This window comes from Xenopus tropicalis, chromosome 3 (genome assembly GCF_000004195.4).
Source record: "Xenopus tropicalis strain Nigerian chromosome 3, UCB_Xtro_10.0, whole genome shotgun sequence".
NCBI classification, from domain to species: domain Eukaryota; kingdom Metazoa; phylum Chordata; class Amphibia; order Anura; family Pipidae; genus Xenopus; species Xenopus tropicalis.
In genome coordinates this window covers 21273721-21291595 of record NC_030679.2, presented here as the reverse complement: position 1 = coordinate 21291595, position 17875 = coordinate 21273721, and the positions used below count along the sequence as shown (strand labels likewise).

Genomic DNA, 17875 nt, shown 5'->3' with positions numbered 1-17875 from the left:
TTTTGTATGTATTTCAATATGATTCACTATTGGCCTACACTGGTCAAAACTACGTTTGCTCTACTATATGGGGCCATTCAGTTGAAATTGTGCTGTAAGGCACATGTTTTCATAGCATTTAATAAATGACTAGTAATTCATTTATTAGTGGTGGTTTCAAAAACCTCTAAAACCATGAAAATCAGAATATTAATAAATCTGCCCCTAAATGTTAAAAAATAATATTTCTATTTGATCATCTAAGACCCCAAAATACCAGAAAGTTGCTGTTCCAGCTCCCAGAGTTTGGCGTTGCAAGGTATTGCTGCAGGTTTCAAACTGAGATTTGTTGCAGTTGCAGTTCTGTTGCATTTTTGGGCAAAAATATAAATCTATTTTATTTTATTTCTGTTTTGTTTGTTACACTAATTCTTATGAAGATTATTTTCAGAGTGTAGCAAGCCTATTTATATAAAATACAGTTATGCGGAAGTACATTTTATAGAAGTACATTTTGCGGTTACTATTGAAATTGATAGGAATAACAAAATTAAAGTAAGGGAACCATGAAATATCAAAGGAGGCAGATCACCCAGTTATTTCATGCAATATGATATTTTGGTACAGATATGGGATCCATTATCCAGGAACCCGATACTCAGAAAGCTCCAAATTACAGAAAGCCTGTCTCCCATAGACTCCATTTTAATCAAATAATTTAGATTTTTAAAACTGATTTCCCTTTTCTCTGTAAAAATAAAACAGTGCTTTGTATTTGATCCTAACTAAGATATAATTAATCCTTATTGGGGGCAGAACAGCCCTATTGGGTTTATTTAATGGTTAAATGATTCCCTTTTCTCTGTAATAATAAAACAGTACCTGTACTTGATCCCAACTAAGATATAATTACCCCTTATTGGGGGCAGAACAGCCCTATTGGGTTTATTTAATGGTTAAATAATTCCCTTTTCTCTGTAATAATAAAACAGTACCTGTACTTGATCCCAACTAAGATATAATTACCCCTTATTGGGGGCAGAACAGCCCTATTGGGTTTATGTAATGGTTAAATGATTCCCTTTTCTCTGTAATAATAAAACAGTACCTGTACTTGATCCCAACTAAGATATAATTAATCCTTATTGGATGCAAAATAGTCCTATTGGGTTTAATTAATGTTTTTAGTAGACTTAAGATATGAAGATCCAAATTACAGAAATACCCCTAATCCGGTATACCCTTGGTCCCAAGCATTCTGGATAACGGCTCCTATACCTGTATATATAAATATATAGGCAAATCTTATTATTCAGGGGGAAAGGTTGAGAATCTTCCCCAGATTTAGTAAGCCTGTCCTTAAGATTTTACAGGGGATGTTTACCTCTATAAAACAGATTTTTTGTCTGGTTTTGCATTACATTTTGTCCCAGTTTACTTACCTATAGATATATATATCTTCACTTATATATCAAATTTTTTTGATGCATTAAAATGGTAAATTTTGTTAAGGTGAAATATATTTTGGTTTGATAACTCTGCTCTACTTTAGGAAGTTGTTTGCTCTTTTTACTTATAGGATATACCCTTTTCTGGAAAAGCAAATCAAAATTCCTCCCTACCGTTTCCATTGTCTGTTTATACAAAATTACACATTTTCCACATAAGGAACTGCGGGGAGACAAACAGAGCTCAGGTACTAATCATTTTTCCACAATACAACCAATTTGTAGCAATATAGCACATGATGATTTACGAATAAGCTCCCATTAACTTGCATTATATTCAGTTTAGCACAATGGTTGCTAACTTCTTGGAGCTTAACATTTTGGTTGTTTGACATTAGCGCTGCCCCGGGCACTAACACCCCACAGCACTCTTTAATATTTTGCAAATTTCACGTTTGTCTTTGCCTTTGATTTGTACACTGACACTCTGATAAAGATTGATTTATTCAATTTGCACAAATGGAATTTGAAACAAATGTTATTATATGCCTTCTAAATATAAAGCAATGACTTTAAAGGGATTCTGGTTCAGTTTTTTTTTTATAATTACACTGTTTACATAGCAAATAACTTACTCTACCATACAAAATGTTATTCTTGGACCAACAAATGTATTTTTTTAGCTGTAATATTGGTGTGTAGGTGCCATCTCAGTGCATTGTGCCTGAGTCTGAGCTTTCAGAAGGAGCCAGCGCTACACATTAGAACTGCTTTCAGGTAACTTATTGTTTCCTTCTCAATGTAAGACCCAAGCCTTTGCCAGACTTGGGTGTTATAATATTGAGTGACAGCACGGGAGCATATTTAGTAATACAGGTGACAGGGAGCTGCTATCTTGCTCCCTTCCCATTGTTCTGCTGATCAGCTGCTGGGGGGGTGTTATCACTCAAACTTGCAGCGCAGCAGTAAAGTGTGACTGAAGTTTATCAGAGCACAGGTCACATGGCTGTGGCACCCCGGGAAATGAAGAATATGGCAAGCCCCAAGTGAAATTTTAAAATGAAATATGAAAAAATCGGTCAAAGCAGGATTCTGCTGGAGCAGCGCCAGTAACTGATGCATTTTGTAAGTAAGCATGTTTTCCTGCGACAGAATCCCTTTAAAGTAAGCTTTTAAATGAAGCTTTTATACATCTTAACCCCAGTGCTGTTGGTTCTGCACTTTGCGTGCATTTGTGAAACCTACAGAGAAGTGCATTTTGCAATGTTAACAAAAAATGGAAACCACAGTTACTAATGAGAACAGTTTTGGTTTAGTCCACTCAGCATTAATTATCTCTAGCTCTAGGTGATAGGGAAGCGAGACTTGTGGGACAGCGTCAAAACTGGAGTGTTTGTAAGGCTCAGGAAACATATTGCATAAGGAAATGCGTCCATGTTCCCCCTCGCTTTTACACCCACTATTGTTCTGCTTTCACACTTTGTTATTGTTGGGAGCACTCAGTCTCTGACTGAAATTGCTTCATGTACTGTTTGGATCTGTTTCATTATCTTAATTCACCTCCATTTTACATTAAGTCATGTATTTATTAATGGTGGGAGGTAGGGTTGCCACCTGTCCAGTTTTGACCCGGGCAGCCCTGTCAAAACCTCCTGCCCAGTTTTCCAAATTAGGAAAACCGGACAGGACTCACTAAAATTGCCGTGGTGATCGACCAGTCGCAATCGCCGTGTCATAGCCCGCCCAGTGGTGTCACAACCCCATCTCTTCCCCACCCTCATAATGTAATGGCCCCGCCTCTTCCCTGCCCCTTGTGATGTCACTGCCCGCCGACAAATGGCGGCAGAGGTGGCAACCCTAGTTGGAGGTTTGAAGTCCTGCCATACATACAGGACTTAACTGTATGTTCCAAGGTTGTATCTTGTGTAACTTTTTCAAATTATATCATTTTATAAAAGTTTATTTTTTAAGCACATTCAAGCACAATGATCCTTCCATGGTTATCATTACATATTCCTATTGTTCATTGTCTATTAACCATGTGACCTGCTGTATACAGGTGGTAAAAAATGTTTAGAGGAAAACTATACCCCTCAAACACTGTAGGCCTCTATAAAAATATATTGAACAGTTAATATGTAAAACCCTGCTTCATCTGAATACAAAACTACACTTTTTTAGTAGTATTAGGTAATCCTTTATAGAAAATTGCCATTTTAAGTATTAGGGCCGCCCTCTGGGACTATGCGATTCATAGCACCCACAAACAAACCAAGGGCACACATACACATTATGTTACATCAGCCAATTAATGGACAGAATTCTGTCTTTTACTCCCACACTACTTCCTGTTACAGTTAGAGCTGCATTACTTCCTGTCAGGGAGCACACAGCCCATCACTAAATGGCGGCTCAAGGAAAAAAACATGTAAAAGGGCAATATTTACTGATATATATATTCCAGTTTGATAAGATTCTTTAATAGGTCACTTAATAGGATATAAACTAAGCCCCCACAAAAAAGTTTAACTGCCTTTTTTAAATAATACCTGTCACTCCGATTGTTAAAGGAACAGTAACACCAAAAAATAAAAGAGCTTTAAAGTAATAAAAATATAATGCACTGTTGCCCTGCACTGGTAACACTGGTGTGTTTGCTACAGTAACACTACTATAATTTATATAATAAGCTGCTGTGTAGCCCCGGGGGCAGCCATTCAAGCTGGAAAAAAGGAGAAAAGGCACAGGTTACATAGCAGATAACGGATAAGTTCTGTAGAATACAATAGTGTTTTATCTGTTATCTGCTACGTGCCTGTGCCTTTTCTCCTTTGAATGGCTGCCCCTGGGGCTACATAGCAACTTATTAATATAAATTATAGTAGACTTTCTGAAGTAAACACACAACTTTTACCAGTGCAGGGCAGCAGCACATTATATTTTATTTACTTTTATACACTTACATTTTTTGGTGTTACTGTTCCTTTAAAAGGTTAATAGCAAGGCTGCAACATCCACATATTTACTAACCCACTCGGCCTCCTTCCTCAGGAATTTGCTTTGGCTGTTGGCTACTGAGCATTCTCAGTTCTTTTCAGTTCAAGTTACCAAACACCCCCTTCAGTCTACCAGCCAGTGAAGAGATAACAATGCTGATTTCCATAGAAATTCTGCTCTAGCTGTTCACTCTGCTGGATAAACATGTTTTTTTTTTTCTCATAACCCCTCTACTGAGCTTAGTTAAACCATTACAGTGTTCAGTTCAAGCAGGACTTTTTAATAAAGTAAGTTCTGCCTGTGTAAGCCTGCATTCTTATTCCTGCCAGCTGAAATCTGTTATTTGCTTTAGGAAAATGTGATGGTGCTGGCTAACGGAGGAGGTATATGCAGTACAAATTATACCCAACTTATATACATGGTAGGAAAATGTAGAGTTTACATATTGGATCCTACTAGCAAAAGTAGATCTAGTTATTGTATTAGCCTATGGAGTGGTTAGATTTACAGGGGCCTCTAATTAAAAAACTGTATTCATGGGGGACTCCCCCCACTATAAATGCTATATTAGTTATCTTCAGAAGTGTTAAATTGCTAGTATATTTGAGACCTCAGTGCCCATGGAGAGAATTCCACAACTTCACAGCTCTCACTGTAAAAAAAAAAAACATTTTTTTTTTTACTTGTGAGCCACACGCAGATGTATAAAGTGTTGGGGATCCACACAAGCAAAAAAAAATCTTTGGGGATGCCAAATTAGGGTTGCTGGACTGCAGGCTCTGCTTATAGTAAAACTGTGTCAGAAATGTAAAAATGGGCTCCTACTGTGAGGCCCCTGGGAGCAACACCAAAGGGGATGGTGAGCAGCATGATGCTCCTGAGCCACTGTTTGGGGATCTTCTAATTGGAATGGGCGCCTTTATGTCAGCTGGAAAGACCTACTGGTAAATAAAGCATTAGAAAGATTATTACATGATCCCCTTATATGTTGAGGCCTAAATGTTCTATGCCCCCTATCTGTGCAGAGAGCGCTATTGGGGCACTGCAGTCCTCTATACATAGTTTTCATAAGTTACCTAAGCGCCTCTTCTCCAGTGTAAACAGACCCAACTGGGCCAGCTTTTCCTTTATAACTAAGCCTTTCCATACCCTTTACCAGCTTAGTTGCCCTTCTCTGGACCCTTTGTAATTCAATAATATCCCTTTTAGCACTGGAGACCAAAACTGTTGGCATATTTTAGAGAAGCACTATAATTTAAGGAAGGTCCATGGCTCCTTTGTAAAATATCTGTCTTTATACGTAATGCATCTATATTGCCATACATGCAAGTGGTCTCCTTTTTTTTCTCAGACTCCAAAAACATACAGGCATAATTGGCATCTGATAAAACTATCCACAGTGTGTGTGATTGTGACAGGGACCTTAGATTTTTAACTCCACACAAGGGTCATTTTAATCCGAAGCAATTTATATAGTGAATAAAGAATCCCCTATTGTAAAATATAGGGATATTATAAGTCACCAAGGAGTGACTGTATAAAAGCTTTTATACAGGTCATGGAACTTCGAAGTGACTTATAATATCCTCATATTTTACAATATGGGGTTCTTTATTTATTATAATATACAAGTTTTAGTGAGTCACGTGACAGAAATTACATCACTTAACTCAGATGACATCACTAAGGATATAATTTACATAAGGATATATTTGACATAATATTCATGGCTTGAATTAAAGTTTACAGAATCACACCAAATAGTCACAGTTAGAGCAAATTTGAAGTAGACATCTTACCCTTAGTTCAGGTGGGTCCGGGTGCTCATGCCCCAGACCTTCAGCTGAGGGAGCCAGTAGGAAGTTCAAATTAGAAACAATGCTGGCAGGTACATCCGGATTGTTCACAAAAAGTGGCCAAGAAGCAGTGTAGTTAGATAAGAACACTGTAAATTTATTTATCCATACATAAGAAGCCAAAAAACAAGAATTAACTCTTTTACTGCCAAGCACGTATGGCATACGTGCTGGCAGTAAAAGGCCTTAAACGCCAACGACGTGTCCCATACGTCGTTGGTGTTTAAGGTATTCTCTCTGCAGCGGCGGCATGTGCCGCCGCTGCAGAGAGTTTCTATCGATGACAGCCCCCCTGGGCAACGTGCCAGGGGGGCTGTCATCAGGGTCCTGCGAGCCGATCGCTCGCAGGACCCTCCAGGAAGCAGCAGACGCGATTGCATCGCGTCTGCTGCTTCCTGCTTCCTCTCTCTCCCCCAGCGCCGGTGCCACTGAAGGAGGAGGAGATCGGTCTTCAGGACAGGTAAGGAGTATTATTTTTTTTTTGCATTTATACACTTACACACACTTTTACATACATTTATACACACTTACATACATTTACACACACTTACAGCACACATTTTAGCATTTTTTTTTGTTTGTTTGTTTGATTTTTTTTTTTCATTTTTCACACTTTTATACACTTATTTACACTTATTTACACTCATATACACACTTACACACTATCACACAACTTTTACACATGTACACACATGTATACACAAACACTTTTTTTTTTTTTTTTTTTTTCATTTTACCACTTTGTTTTTAGTTTCTTTTACCTAAAAACTGTTTATTTTGACAGCGTAACTATTGGATCAGATATTCTGACCTCTAATTACACTGTCATGTGACTTATTTTGTTGTTTCACTGATTTGTGGTTTTATTGCATTTTTATCCCTGTATATGTGTTCCTAATCTGTTTTTAGCGTAGCTTTGCCAGGTGTAACTTTGGTGTACAAAAATAACTTTACCTATTTTGAATTCATCAGAATGTGTACTTTCCAAAAATATATGGTTTTGTGGGGGTCTCGGTATAGTTAGGGGGGTTACTGCACATAATACGCTGACAGGGGGCTCTGTGTGCAAAAGCTGAGCTGGCAGGCGAGAAATCCTTATGCGCTATTCATTTTGGGTTCAGTACATACCGCAGACTTTGGTATATCTATGCATATTGGGCATCAAACTGTTCAGTAGGCCTCTGGTGTTCCTATTTGGGGTGACATGCCTTTGTACGCAAGAAATTGTGTGAGTTAAATGAGGCAAATTGCAACATTTTTAGGCGATTTTCTGAAATGTCATAAAAACCAATAATTTTAGGAAAGCTCTGCAGATTGGTACTTTGGTGTAGAAAGGACTCTTTACCCTTGTTGGATTTGTCAGAATGTGTACTTTCCAAAAATATATGGTTTTGTGGGGGTCACTGTATAGTTGGGGGGGGGGTTACAGCACATAATACACTGACAGGGGGCTCTGTGTGCAAAAGCTGAGCTGGCAGGCGAGAAATCCTTATGCGGTATTTTCATTTTGGGTTCAGTACATACCTCAGACTTTGGTATATCTATGCATATTGGGCATCAAACTGTTCAGTAGGCCTCTGGTGTTCCTATTTGGGGTGACTTGCTTTTGTACACAAGAAATTGTGTGAGATAAATGCGGCAAATTGCAACATTTTTAGGCGATTTTCTGAAATGTCATAAAAAACAATAACTTTAGGAAAGCTTTGCAGATTGGTACTTTGGTGTAGAAAGGACTCTTTACCCTTGTTGGATTTGTCAGAATGTGTACTTTCCAAAAATATACGGTTTTGTGGGGGTCACTGTATAGTTAGGGGAAGTTTTGGCACATAATACACTGACAGGGGGCTCTGTGTGCAAAAGCTGAGCTGGCAGGCGAGAAATCCTTATGCTGTATTTTCATTTTGGGTTCAGTACATACCGCAGACTTTGGTATATCTATGCATATTGGGCATCAAACTGTTCAGTAGGCCTCTGGTGTTCCTATTTTGGGTGATTTGTCTTTATCTGATCTTTATCAAGAAATTTTGAGAGATAAATGCGGCAAATTGCAACATTTTTATGCGATTTTCAAAATGTCATATAAATCTGCAAACTTAGGAAAGCTTTACAGCTTGGTACTTTGAAGCAAGAAGAAATGTTTACCTATTAAAGATTCGGGGGGGATGTGTACTTTCCAAAAATATATGGCTTTCTGGGGTGAGCATACTTTTTTGTAGCATTATCCCACATAAAGGATGTAAATGTGTTGATTTTGCAGGAGCTGAAATGATAGATCATATGGGGGTATGTTCCCATTGGGGCCCCTACATGCCACATACTTAGGTAAACCTATACATATTGGGCATCAAACTGTTCAGTGGACCCCTGACGTTCATATTTAGGGTGTTTTATCTTGGTACCTAATGCTATGTGGAAGATAAGATGCTGTAAAGTGGAAGCTTTGAGGGGATTTTTGTAAATGTCATCAAAATTGCTAACTTTAGAAAAGCTGTGCGGCTTGGTACTTTGGAGTAGAAAGACATGGGTACCCATTTTAGATTCGGGGGAATGTGTACTTTCCAAAAATATATGACTTTCTGGGGTAAGCGTACTTTTTACTAGCTTTATCCCACATATAATGATGTAAATGTGTTGATTTTGCAGGAGCTGAAATGACAGAAATGACAGTACATATGGGGGTATGTTCACATTGGGGCCCCTACATGCCACATACTTAGGTAAACCTATACATATTGGGCATCAAACTGTTCAGTGGACCCCTGGTGTTCAAATTCAGGGTGTTTTATCTTGGTACCTAATGCTATGTGGGAGATAAGATGCTGCAAAGTGGAAGCTTTGAGGGGGTTTTTGGAAATGTCATCAAAATTTCTAACTTTAGAAAAGCTGTGTGGCTTGGTACTTTGGAGTAGAAAGACATGGGTACCCATTTTAGATTCGGGGGAATGTGTACTTTCCAAAAATATATGACTTTCTGGGGTGAGCGTACTTTTTACTAGCTTTATCCCACATATAATGATGTAAATGTGTTGATTTTGCAGGAGCTGAAATGACAGAAGTGACAGTACATATGGGGGTATGTTCACATTGGGGCCCCTACATGCCACATACTTAGGTAAACCTATACATATTGGGCATCAAACTGTTCAGTGGACCCCTGGCGTTCAAATTTAGGGTGTTTTATCTTGGTACCTAATGCTATGTTGGAGATAAGATGCTGCAAAGTGGAAGCTTTGAGGGGATTTTTGGAAATGTTATCAAAATTGCTAACTTTAGAAAAGCTGTGTGGCTTGGTACTTTGGAGTAGAAAGACATGGGTACCCATTTTAGATTCGGGGGAATGTGTACTTTCCAAAAATATATGACTTTCTGGGGTGAGCGTACTTTTTACTAGCTTTATCCCACATATAATGATGTAAATGTGTTGATTTTGCAGGAGCTGAAATGACAGAAGTGACAGTACATATGGGGGTATGTTCACATTGGGGCCCCTACATGCCACATACTTAGGTAAACCTATACATATTGGGCATCAAACTGTTCAGTGGACCCCTGGCGTTCAAATTTAGGGTGTTTTATCTTGGTACCTAATGCTATGTGGGAGATAAGATGCTGCAAAGTGGAAGCTTTGAGGGGATTTTTGGAAATGTCATCAAATTTGCTAACTTTAGAAAAGCTGTGCGGCTTGGTACTTTGGAGTAGAAAGACATGGGTACCCATTTTAGATTCGGGGGAATGTGTACTTTCCAGAAATATATGACTTTCTGGGGTGAGCGTACTTTTTACTAGCTTTATCCCACATATAATGATGTAAATGTGTTGATTTTGCAGGAGCTGAAATGACAGAAATGACAGTACATATGGGGGTATGTTCACATTGGGGCCCCTACATGCCACATACTTAGGTAAACCTATACATATTGGGCATCAAACTGTTCAGTGGACCCCTGGCGTTCATATTTAGGGTGTTTTATTTGGTTACTTTATGACCTGTAGGAGATAAGATACTATAGACTGGAAGCTTTGAAGCGATTTTTAAAAAAAATCAAAAATTTTGATAAAAACCAATAACTTTAGGAAAGCATTGTGACTTGATAGTTTGGAGTAGACAGACAGTTATGCCTATTCTGTATTCCCCAGAATCTGTTCTTTCCAAAAATGTACAATTTTCTGGGATAAACCTTCTGTTAGTGGAATTTTTGGCCTTGAAATCTAAAGTATGGAGCCTTCTGGAGCAGTGCTTTGGAAATTTGGTAGTGTACTGCTGGGAGTTTTTGACCTATACAAGTGAGAAATCTCCATAAAACTATATATATTTGGTATTGGCACGTTCAGGAGACATGGGACTTTCCAAATCAGTTGTATATTCGTGCATAAAATAATTTTTGTTTCTAGTATATGTGATTATATTATGGAAAATTTGATTTTTTTTGCATTTTTAGACATTTAGAAGCCTATATCTTGTTACAGAATTGGAATTACACAAAAATTCTACCATATTTTGAAAGCTTAGGTTGTTCTGAAAAAAACGATATATTGTTTTCCTGGGTAAACTAAAAGTCCCCCCGAGGAAAGGCCCCTAAAGTGAAACAGTGCAAAATGTTCAAAAACTGTCTGGCAATACAAGTTCCGCTTTGACCAAAACAGCTGGCAGTAAAAGGGTTAAAGTTTGCCTCATCAAGACCCCAATAGCCTGACTGGTTGTTTTGGACTGGGAGTCTCTGAGAGATAGGCACCTTCTCTGAAACATATTGTGCCAGTGTATCCTTTGTTTTCATTGCTGTTAGAAAGCAGTTTTTCAATACAGTTGGCTGGGAATTCAGCTTGAATGAGCTGGCAGCTAGCAGGCACATGACCTGAGACAGAGAGAAAAATCTGCCAAGGATTACATCAGCTTCTAGCCAATAAGCAAAGGGCTACTTCTGTGTGAACCAAATATATGCCTAATAATGCATATGGCATTAAGCCATATGGCAACCTGCCCAAGGAATGGACCATACTGTAAATATCCAAACAGGGAGAAGCTGATACACAAAGTTGGCTAAATATTAGTTGAATTGTTCTGTAAGGGGCAAATATTCTAGCCTCTTGGTGTGACATAGCCCTTGCGTGTATTTCTAGTGCAGTCTCTTAGCTAGTTAACATTGCATAACAAAAATCTTCAGAGCATCTTAACTTCTAGGGGAATTGCATATCCTACACTTCCCCTATTTACGGTAACTACTGGCCATAGTTTCCTGAGCTGTTGTGCAATGATGTTCATAGTTTGCCAATGAAGACTGAGTGTCTAACCAGCAGTAAAAACCTGCACTCTCCCCTAATTCTGTAGCATGTCCCTACTCTATACTCCACGTGCTCATTAGCAATTAAATAACAAGCTATAAGCAAGTGACCCTGTGGTGTTTTATGGTTATATGGATCCCAACAAAGACGGATTCTCCACTTTACTGTCCTCAGCACTCTTTTAATTGTGGTCAGTGGCTGTGATTGTTGCAGCATGGCTGGATAGGGCCACCTGGCCTAATGGCTATTTCCATTTGTAGCTTTGACTGTATTTCCCTGTATTCTATATCACTGTGAAATATGTTACCATTAGTGATGAGCAAATCTGTCCCGTTTTGCTGACAAATTTGCAAAACTGCTGGAAAATTTGCGAAATGCGGCTACTGCGTGACTTTTTTGTCACATTCGAGTGTTTTTATTTGTTGTGAACGTGACTTTTTATCCACGACTGCAACTTTTTTTGATTCAACTGAGACTTTTTCCTCCCTTACTGGCGAATTTTTGTGCCAGTTTTTCGAAATGCAGAATTTCTCAGTGAATCCATGCCTGGTGAAAAAATTTGCTCATCACTAGTTACCATTTAAAAGCAGACAATAATATAGGGAATAATATATAGGGAATATGTTATTCGAAATGCTTGAGACCTGGGGTTTTCTATATAGGACTCACGATTTGGTTCTTAAATCAGCTAAAAAACATTTAAACATTAAACAAATCCAGCAGGATTGTTTAGCCAGCAATATATGGATTTATGCACCTTATGACCAATACCACGGCAGTCTTACTCACAAAAAGCAAATTGCTTCTACCTGTGTTTTTTTGATCCCAGATCCGAAAGGTAAGCTTACTGAAATTGATTGTTTTCAATCTATAAATGTAAATCAATGCCGTTCAGGTTGCTGTGTGACTACCTTGCCCACATGCTTGATTTTGACCAGTTGCCATTTGTCATTGGGGAGCCAAACTATTTAAGGGCCATAGTCCATGGGGAGATCAGTTGCCCCCGGTTAAATCTTGACTATCATGGGCGACTATTCTCCCCGAAATGCCCTCCCACCAGAAAAACCCAGCATCAGGCCTGTGCATATCCGCAGGCTGAGAATCTGCCCCATGTGGCACTAGCCTTAGGCTACAATCTGATCTGCATATGTTTGAATATAATGCATTCAAAGGATAAGATTATCTAGAAGAAACATCTTTTAATAAACATATATAATACCTTCCCTTGAGAGTATCTAGTATAGGTAAATCTAAAGCAAATGGACTTGCTTAAAAGTAGTTATTGAAGATGTTTCACTACTCATCTGAGCAGCTTCTTTAGTACAACTTTCTGCTACATACAATGCTGTTCTAACATCTGTACCCCGGTGGTTTCAGAACTCTTCACATATCCATTCATGCAACTGAAGTAACACCTGTTGCATGATACTTTGGAAATCCTATCACAGTAACCCCACAGCATTCACACCTCTGTGAGCTTCAGATGTCACCTCTCTGAAGAGTTACAATGTGGCATTGTGATTGGATTAGTGGAAGAGTATATATGTTGAGGACTTCCCATACCAGTCAGTTGAACTGAAGAAGTTGCTCAGATGAGTAGTGAAACGTCTTCAATGATTACTTAGCAAGTCCAGTTGCTTTAGATTTATTTATACTAGATATACCATGACCTTGATGAATGAAAATCTTCACCGTCATTAGGAACAACTAAGACAAAGGTGTCTTGATACAGAAGCTGAAATATCTGAATTAAGTTTCAAGGTCAATGGTCCAGAGCCATCTCATCCTTTTGTATCTTTCTAGACTTAGTAGGGCTTGTTTTCACCTGTTTTTAGGTTTTGCCTGAAAGGACTCAAACATTGTGATAAATCACATTGATCTAGACTCATGATTAGGTACCAAGGTCAAACAAATGTCAAGAGAATCTTGCATGTGACTGTATCTGGCTGGTTCTTCTTTGTAATGTTCTTATAAAATGATAGTATGGTACTCTGGCAGGGATGTATGTCCATGCCCCATTATATGAAGGGTTAAGGGTGAAGAAACACTGAACTACTAGTAGCAGCTCCTTTTTCATGGCTACTAACACCGGAGACAATTATCAGTAAATGATCAGCATTGTCTATTTTAGTAGCCATGACAAATAGCTGCAACTAGTGGCTCTGTGTGTCTTCACCCTAAACCATATATGTCAAACACAAGGCCAAATCCGGCCCACCTGGCTGTTTTATGTGGCACTTGGTGAGTGTGTCTGACCATCCAGCCGGATCAATTTCCATTTTCCTCACATAGTAACTAAGACTAAGGGGTATATTTATCATGCTGTGTAAAAAGTGAAGTGAAGCATTACCAGTAATGTTGCCCAAGGCATCCAATCAGTAATCAGATTTCAACAGTAGCAAAGCATCTATTGGCTGCTATGAGAAACATCACCGGTAATGTCTTACTCCACTTTTTACACATTGTGATAAATATACCCCTTAGTATCTTACTAAGTATATTAATAAAAAATTTGTCCCGCAACTTAGCCTGTGTTTTAGATTTCACCCCCCTTATGTGATTGAGTTTTACACCCATGCCCTAAAGCATGCTGGGAGCTGTGATCCTGAGACATCAGGGATGAAGTCTTGATAAAAATTTTCCCTAGCTCTTCAAGGTCAGCGGCTCAATGAATGCAAGAGGATCATCCAACGAGAATCTGCTCTCTGTATATTATTGTTATGTACAGGGGAAGCAATAAAGATATTTCTCCTTGCTCTGAACACTTAGGGGCACATTTACTAACCCACGAATCTGAATTGGAGAAATTCCGATTGGAAAACGAACATTTTGCAACTTTTTCGTATTTTTTGCGATTTTTTTGGCGCCTTAACGACTTTTCGGAAATTGTTGCGACTTTTTCGTTACCAATACGATTTGCGTGAAAAAACACGAGTTTTTCGTAGCCATTAATATGCGCTCGTATCTTGTCGCGACTTTTTCGTATTGAGCGCTCGTAAGCGGTGGGCGAAACTTTCAGACTTAGCATAATTTTGGAAGCCTCCCATAGGACTCAATGGCACCCTGCAGCTCCAACCTGGCCCAAGGAAAGTCTCCCATAGGGCTCAATGGCACTCTGCAGCTCCAACCTGGCCCAAGGAAAGTCTCCCATAGGGCTCAATGGCACTCTGCAGCTCCAACCCGGCCCAAGGAAAGTCTCCCATAGGGCTCAATGGCACTCTGCAGCTCCAACCTGGCCCAAGGAAAGTCTCCCATAGGGCTCAATGGCACTCTGCAGCTCCAACCCGGCCCAAGGAAAGTCTCCCATAGGGCTCAATGGCACTCTGCAGCTCCAACCCGGCCCAAGGAAAGTCTCCCATAGGGCTCAATGGCACCCTGCAGCTCCAACCCGGCCCAAGGAAAGTCTCCCACAGGGCTCAATGGCACTCTGCAGCTCCAACCTGGCCCAAGAAAAGTCACCATACTGAAGCTTGAATGAATCTGAATCTTTCGTACTAGGCGCGAAGGCTACGAAAAAGTCGCGACTTTTCGTGCAAGTAGTAACGCTACGAAAAAATTGCCAAATTTTGCGCAACATTCGGAATGGCAATGAAAAAGTTGCGACAATTTTCCGAAAAATCGCCAAATACCGATCATTTCGAAAAAAACACAATCGGACGCATTCGGCCCGTTCGTGGGTAAATAAATGTGCCCCTTAGAGTTTGTGATGCTTACAGTAGAGAGATTGTGGGTTCCAGTAGGAGAGCTTTTCAGAAGAGGTATTTGTCCTCTCTAAGGGTGAAGACACACAAAGCTACTAGTAGCAGCTACTTTTTAATGGCTACTAAACTCCAGAAAATATCCTGCCATAGACAATACTGAGAATTGCCTCTGCTAAAACATACGTAGAGACAATTATCAGTAAATGATCAGCATTGTCTATTTTAGTAGCCACGACAAGTAGCTGCTACTAGTATCTCCGTGTGTCTTCACCCTAATGGTCAGTGAACAATAGTCTAGTGCCTAGTGATTTAATGATATAAAAAAGGAAGAACAAAAAAAAAACATGGGAAAAAATATGAAAATGCAAATTTTCTGTTTTGTTGCACATATGAAAGTGTCAAAAACCCCAGAAAACCTCTAAAAGCACGAAGCAAAGAAAGATTAGCCAACCAAAAAATCACAGCTGCCATAGACTTTTACATGACCTCGACAGCTTTTAGATGGCGTATTTTTACTTTCAGATTTATTCCAGTTTTGACACATAATAATTTGTAAAAAAAAATCACATTTTCTACATGAAAAACTAATTTGTAGCACAAAAAATTGGAATTTTAAAAAAAGAAATTAATTGAACTTTAGGATATGCCCCCAGAATATTGCCATAAAGATAAACAGAAACACAATGTGTTTAAATAAACTAATGAGTACAATCAATTATAATGACTATTATATCCAATATGACAACTATTTCACTGTAATTATTTGCAGTTATCTTGTGTACACTGAAGTATTAATCCACAGCAACCAATCAACTATTAGCTGCTACAATAAATAGGAACATTCTGATTGGTTAGGGCATCATACCTATTTTTTAATAAAACACATCTGCCGTGAGAATGCTACCCTTTATCACAAAATTCAGAAACATCTATAACACATTCATTGTCGCAGAGCCTGATTAATCTCCCTGTTCTAGAACATTGAAACAGGACAGAAAAGAAATCACTGAAAAGTCAGTCATTTAGAATCCATGACAACATAAGAATAGAAAGCCTTTTACTGATACCCACATCAGATATTAGAACCAATAATGGTTTGCAGTATTAAATCATTGATCTATATAGCTAACAAGCATTAAGCTTTTGATCATTACTGTTAGCTACAGGAGAAACAACTCCTGCCACATTGTTTCAGTGGTGAGAACCAGCAGTGCAGGAGTAGAAGAGCAATTATGTTTACAAATACATTTTTTTAAAATGTTCTAATCAATGTATATTTGAAAGGTTCTTAGAATGGCATTTGCTTTCATTTTGCAAAATGTTATATTTGGATTAACAACCTCCTTAAGACTTACCATAGTAGACAATTGTTGCGACTAGCAGGGCGAGCACTGCTGGGTACATGGTGCCCTCTCCTATGGGGCAGTAGCTTTTCTCTTGCACTCAGATACGGCAAGTCTGAAGGTTACACTTGTAACACTGAGTTCCTGCTGGCCAGAGAGACAAGGATGAACTGATATCAGCATTTCACATGCAAGAGTTATAAATTGGGAAGTTCTTTCTTTCCACATTGCACATAACCACATATGTGAACAGTCTAAAGTCTGCCTCCTTACAGGGAAGCCTATGGAGCAGTGTAGATCTGGGGGGGGGGGGGGGGGGGGGAGATATGGAGCTCACTTGAGACAATGAAACTGTAGAGATCTGACTTGCCCAATTAAGTTTCTGTTGAGCAGCATGTAAGCAATTACTTTCAGTTTCAAGGGCAAACTGACAAAATATATCTGGTCAGCCCTGCACCTGTTAACCCAAGCAGAAATATTTAATCACATTGGAGGGTTTTTGTTTTGAACAGACCTTACATTTACTTTCTGCAGTGTGCAGAAAACTGGCACTGGGGTCAATGGTTAAATACTGATAGTGGGAAAATAAAATATGGGATCTCAACTTTATTTTAAAGCAGGACAATGATCCCAAATACTGTTATAACACAAGTTATAGTGGAGTAGCTCAAGGGCAAATCAGCAAATGCCCTACAGCAGTGGTTCTCAACCTTCCTAATGCCGCGACCCTTTAATACAGTTCTTCATGTTGTGGTGACCCCCAACCATAAAATTATTCCTAAGACCATCGGAAATATGTGTTTTCCGATGGTCTTAGGCGACCCCTATGAAAGGGTCGTTCGACCCCCATAGGGGTCTCGACCCACAGGTTAAGAACTGCTGACCTACAGGCACTAGGGGTAGGCAGCATAAACAACGACATAAAGTTCATGCCATCCTGCATGGAACAAGAGCAGGGGGGGGGGGGTTGGAAGGTACTGGGGTGGGATTGACACTTTGGGCACATCTTCTCCTTGGCCCAGCTCCGTGTCCTACAATGGCCCAAACAAAGCCTTAATCACAGTCCATATGCGGCACTATTTAAAAACTGTGGACTCACTTCCCTGGCTCTACATATGCTGCATTGCACTGATAACCCCCAGCAAGGGGTGAAACTGGCCTGCACTTGGGAATCCAATTAGCAGATTGCCCCAGTGGGTGTTGCTCAGTCTCTAGGGTATTCCATGAAAATTGAAATTTAAGGAGCGATCCTGAACTTCCTTCCCAGAATT

The 17875-nt window shown here is 39.3% G+C and overlaps 1 protein-coding gene across 1 annotated transcript in view; it reads right to left on the bottom strand.

The window, feature by feature from the left end:
- The window catches only part of csf1r (colony stimulating factor 1 receptor), a 41321-nt gene extending 24586 nt beyond the window's left edge, over positions 1-16735 (bottom strand). The window contains exon 1 of the mRNA NM_001008180.1: positions 16617-16735. Coding sequence (NP_001008181.1) covers positions 16617-16665 — 49 coding nt within the window. The 5' untranslated portion in view covers positions 16666-16735. The remainder of the gene's footprint in view (positions 1-16616) is intronic.
- Positions 16736-17875: the final 1140 nt, after the last annotated feature.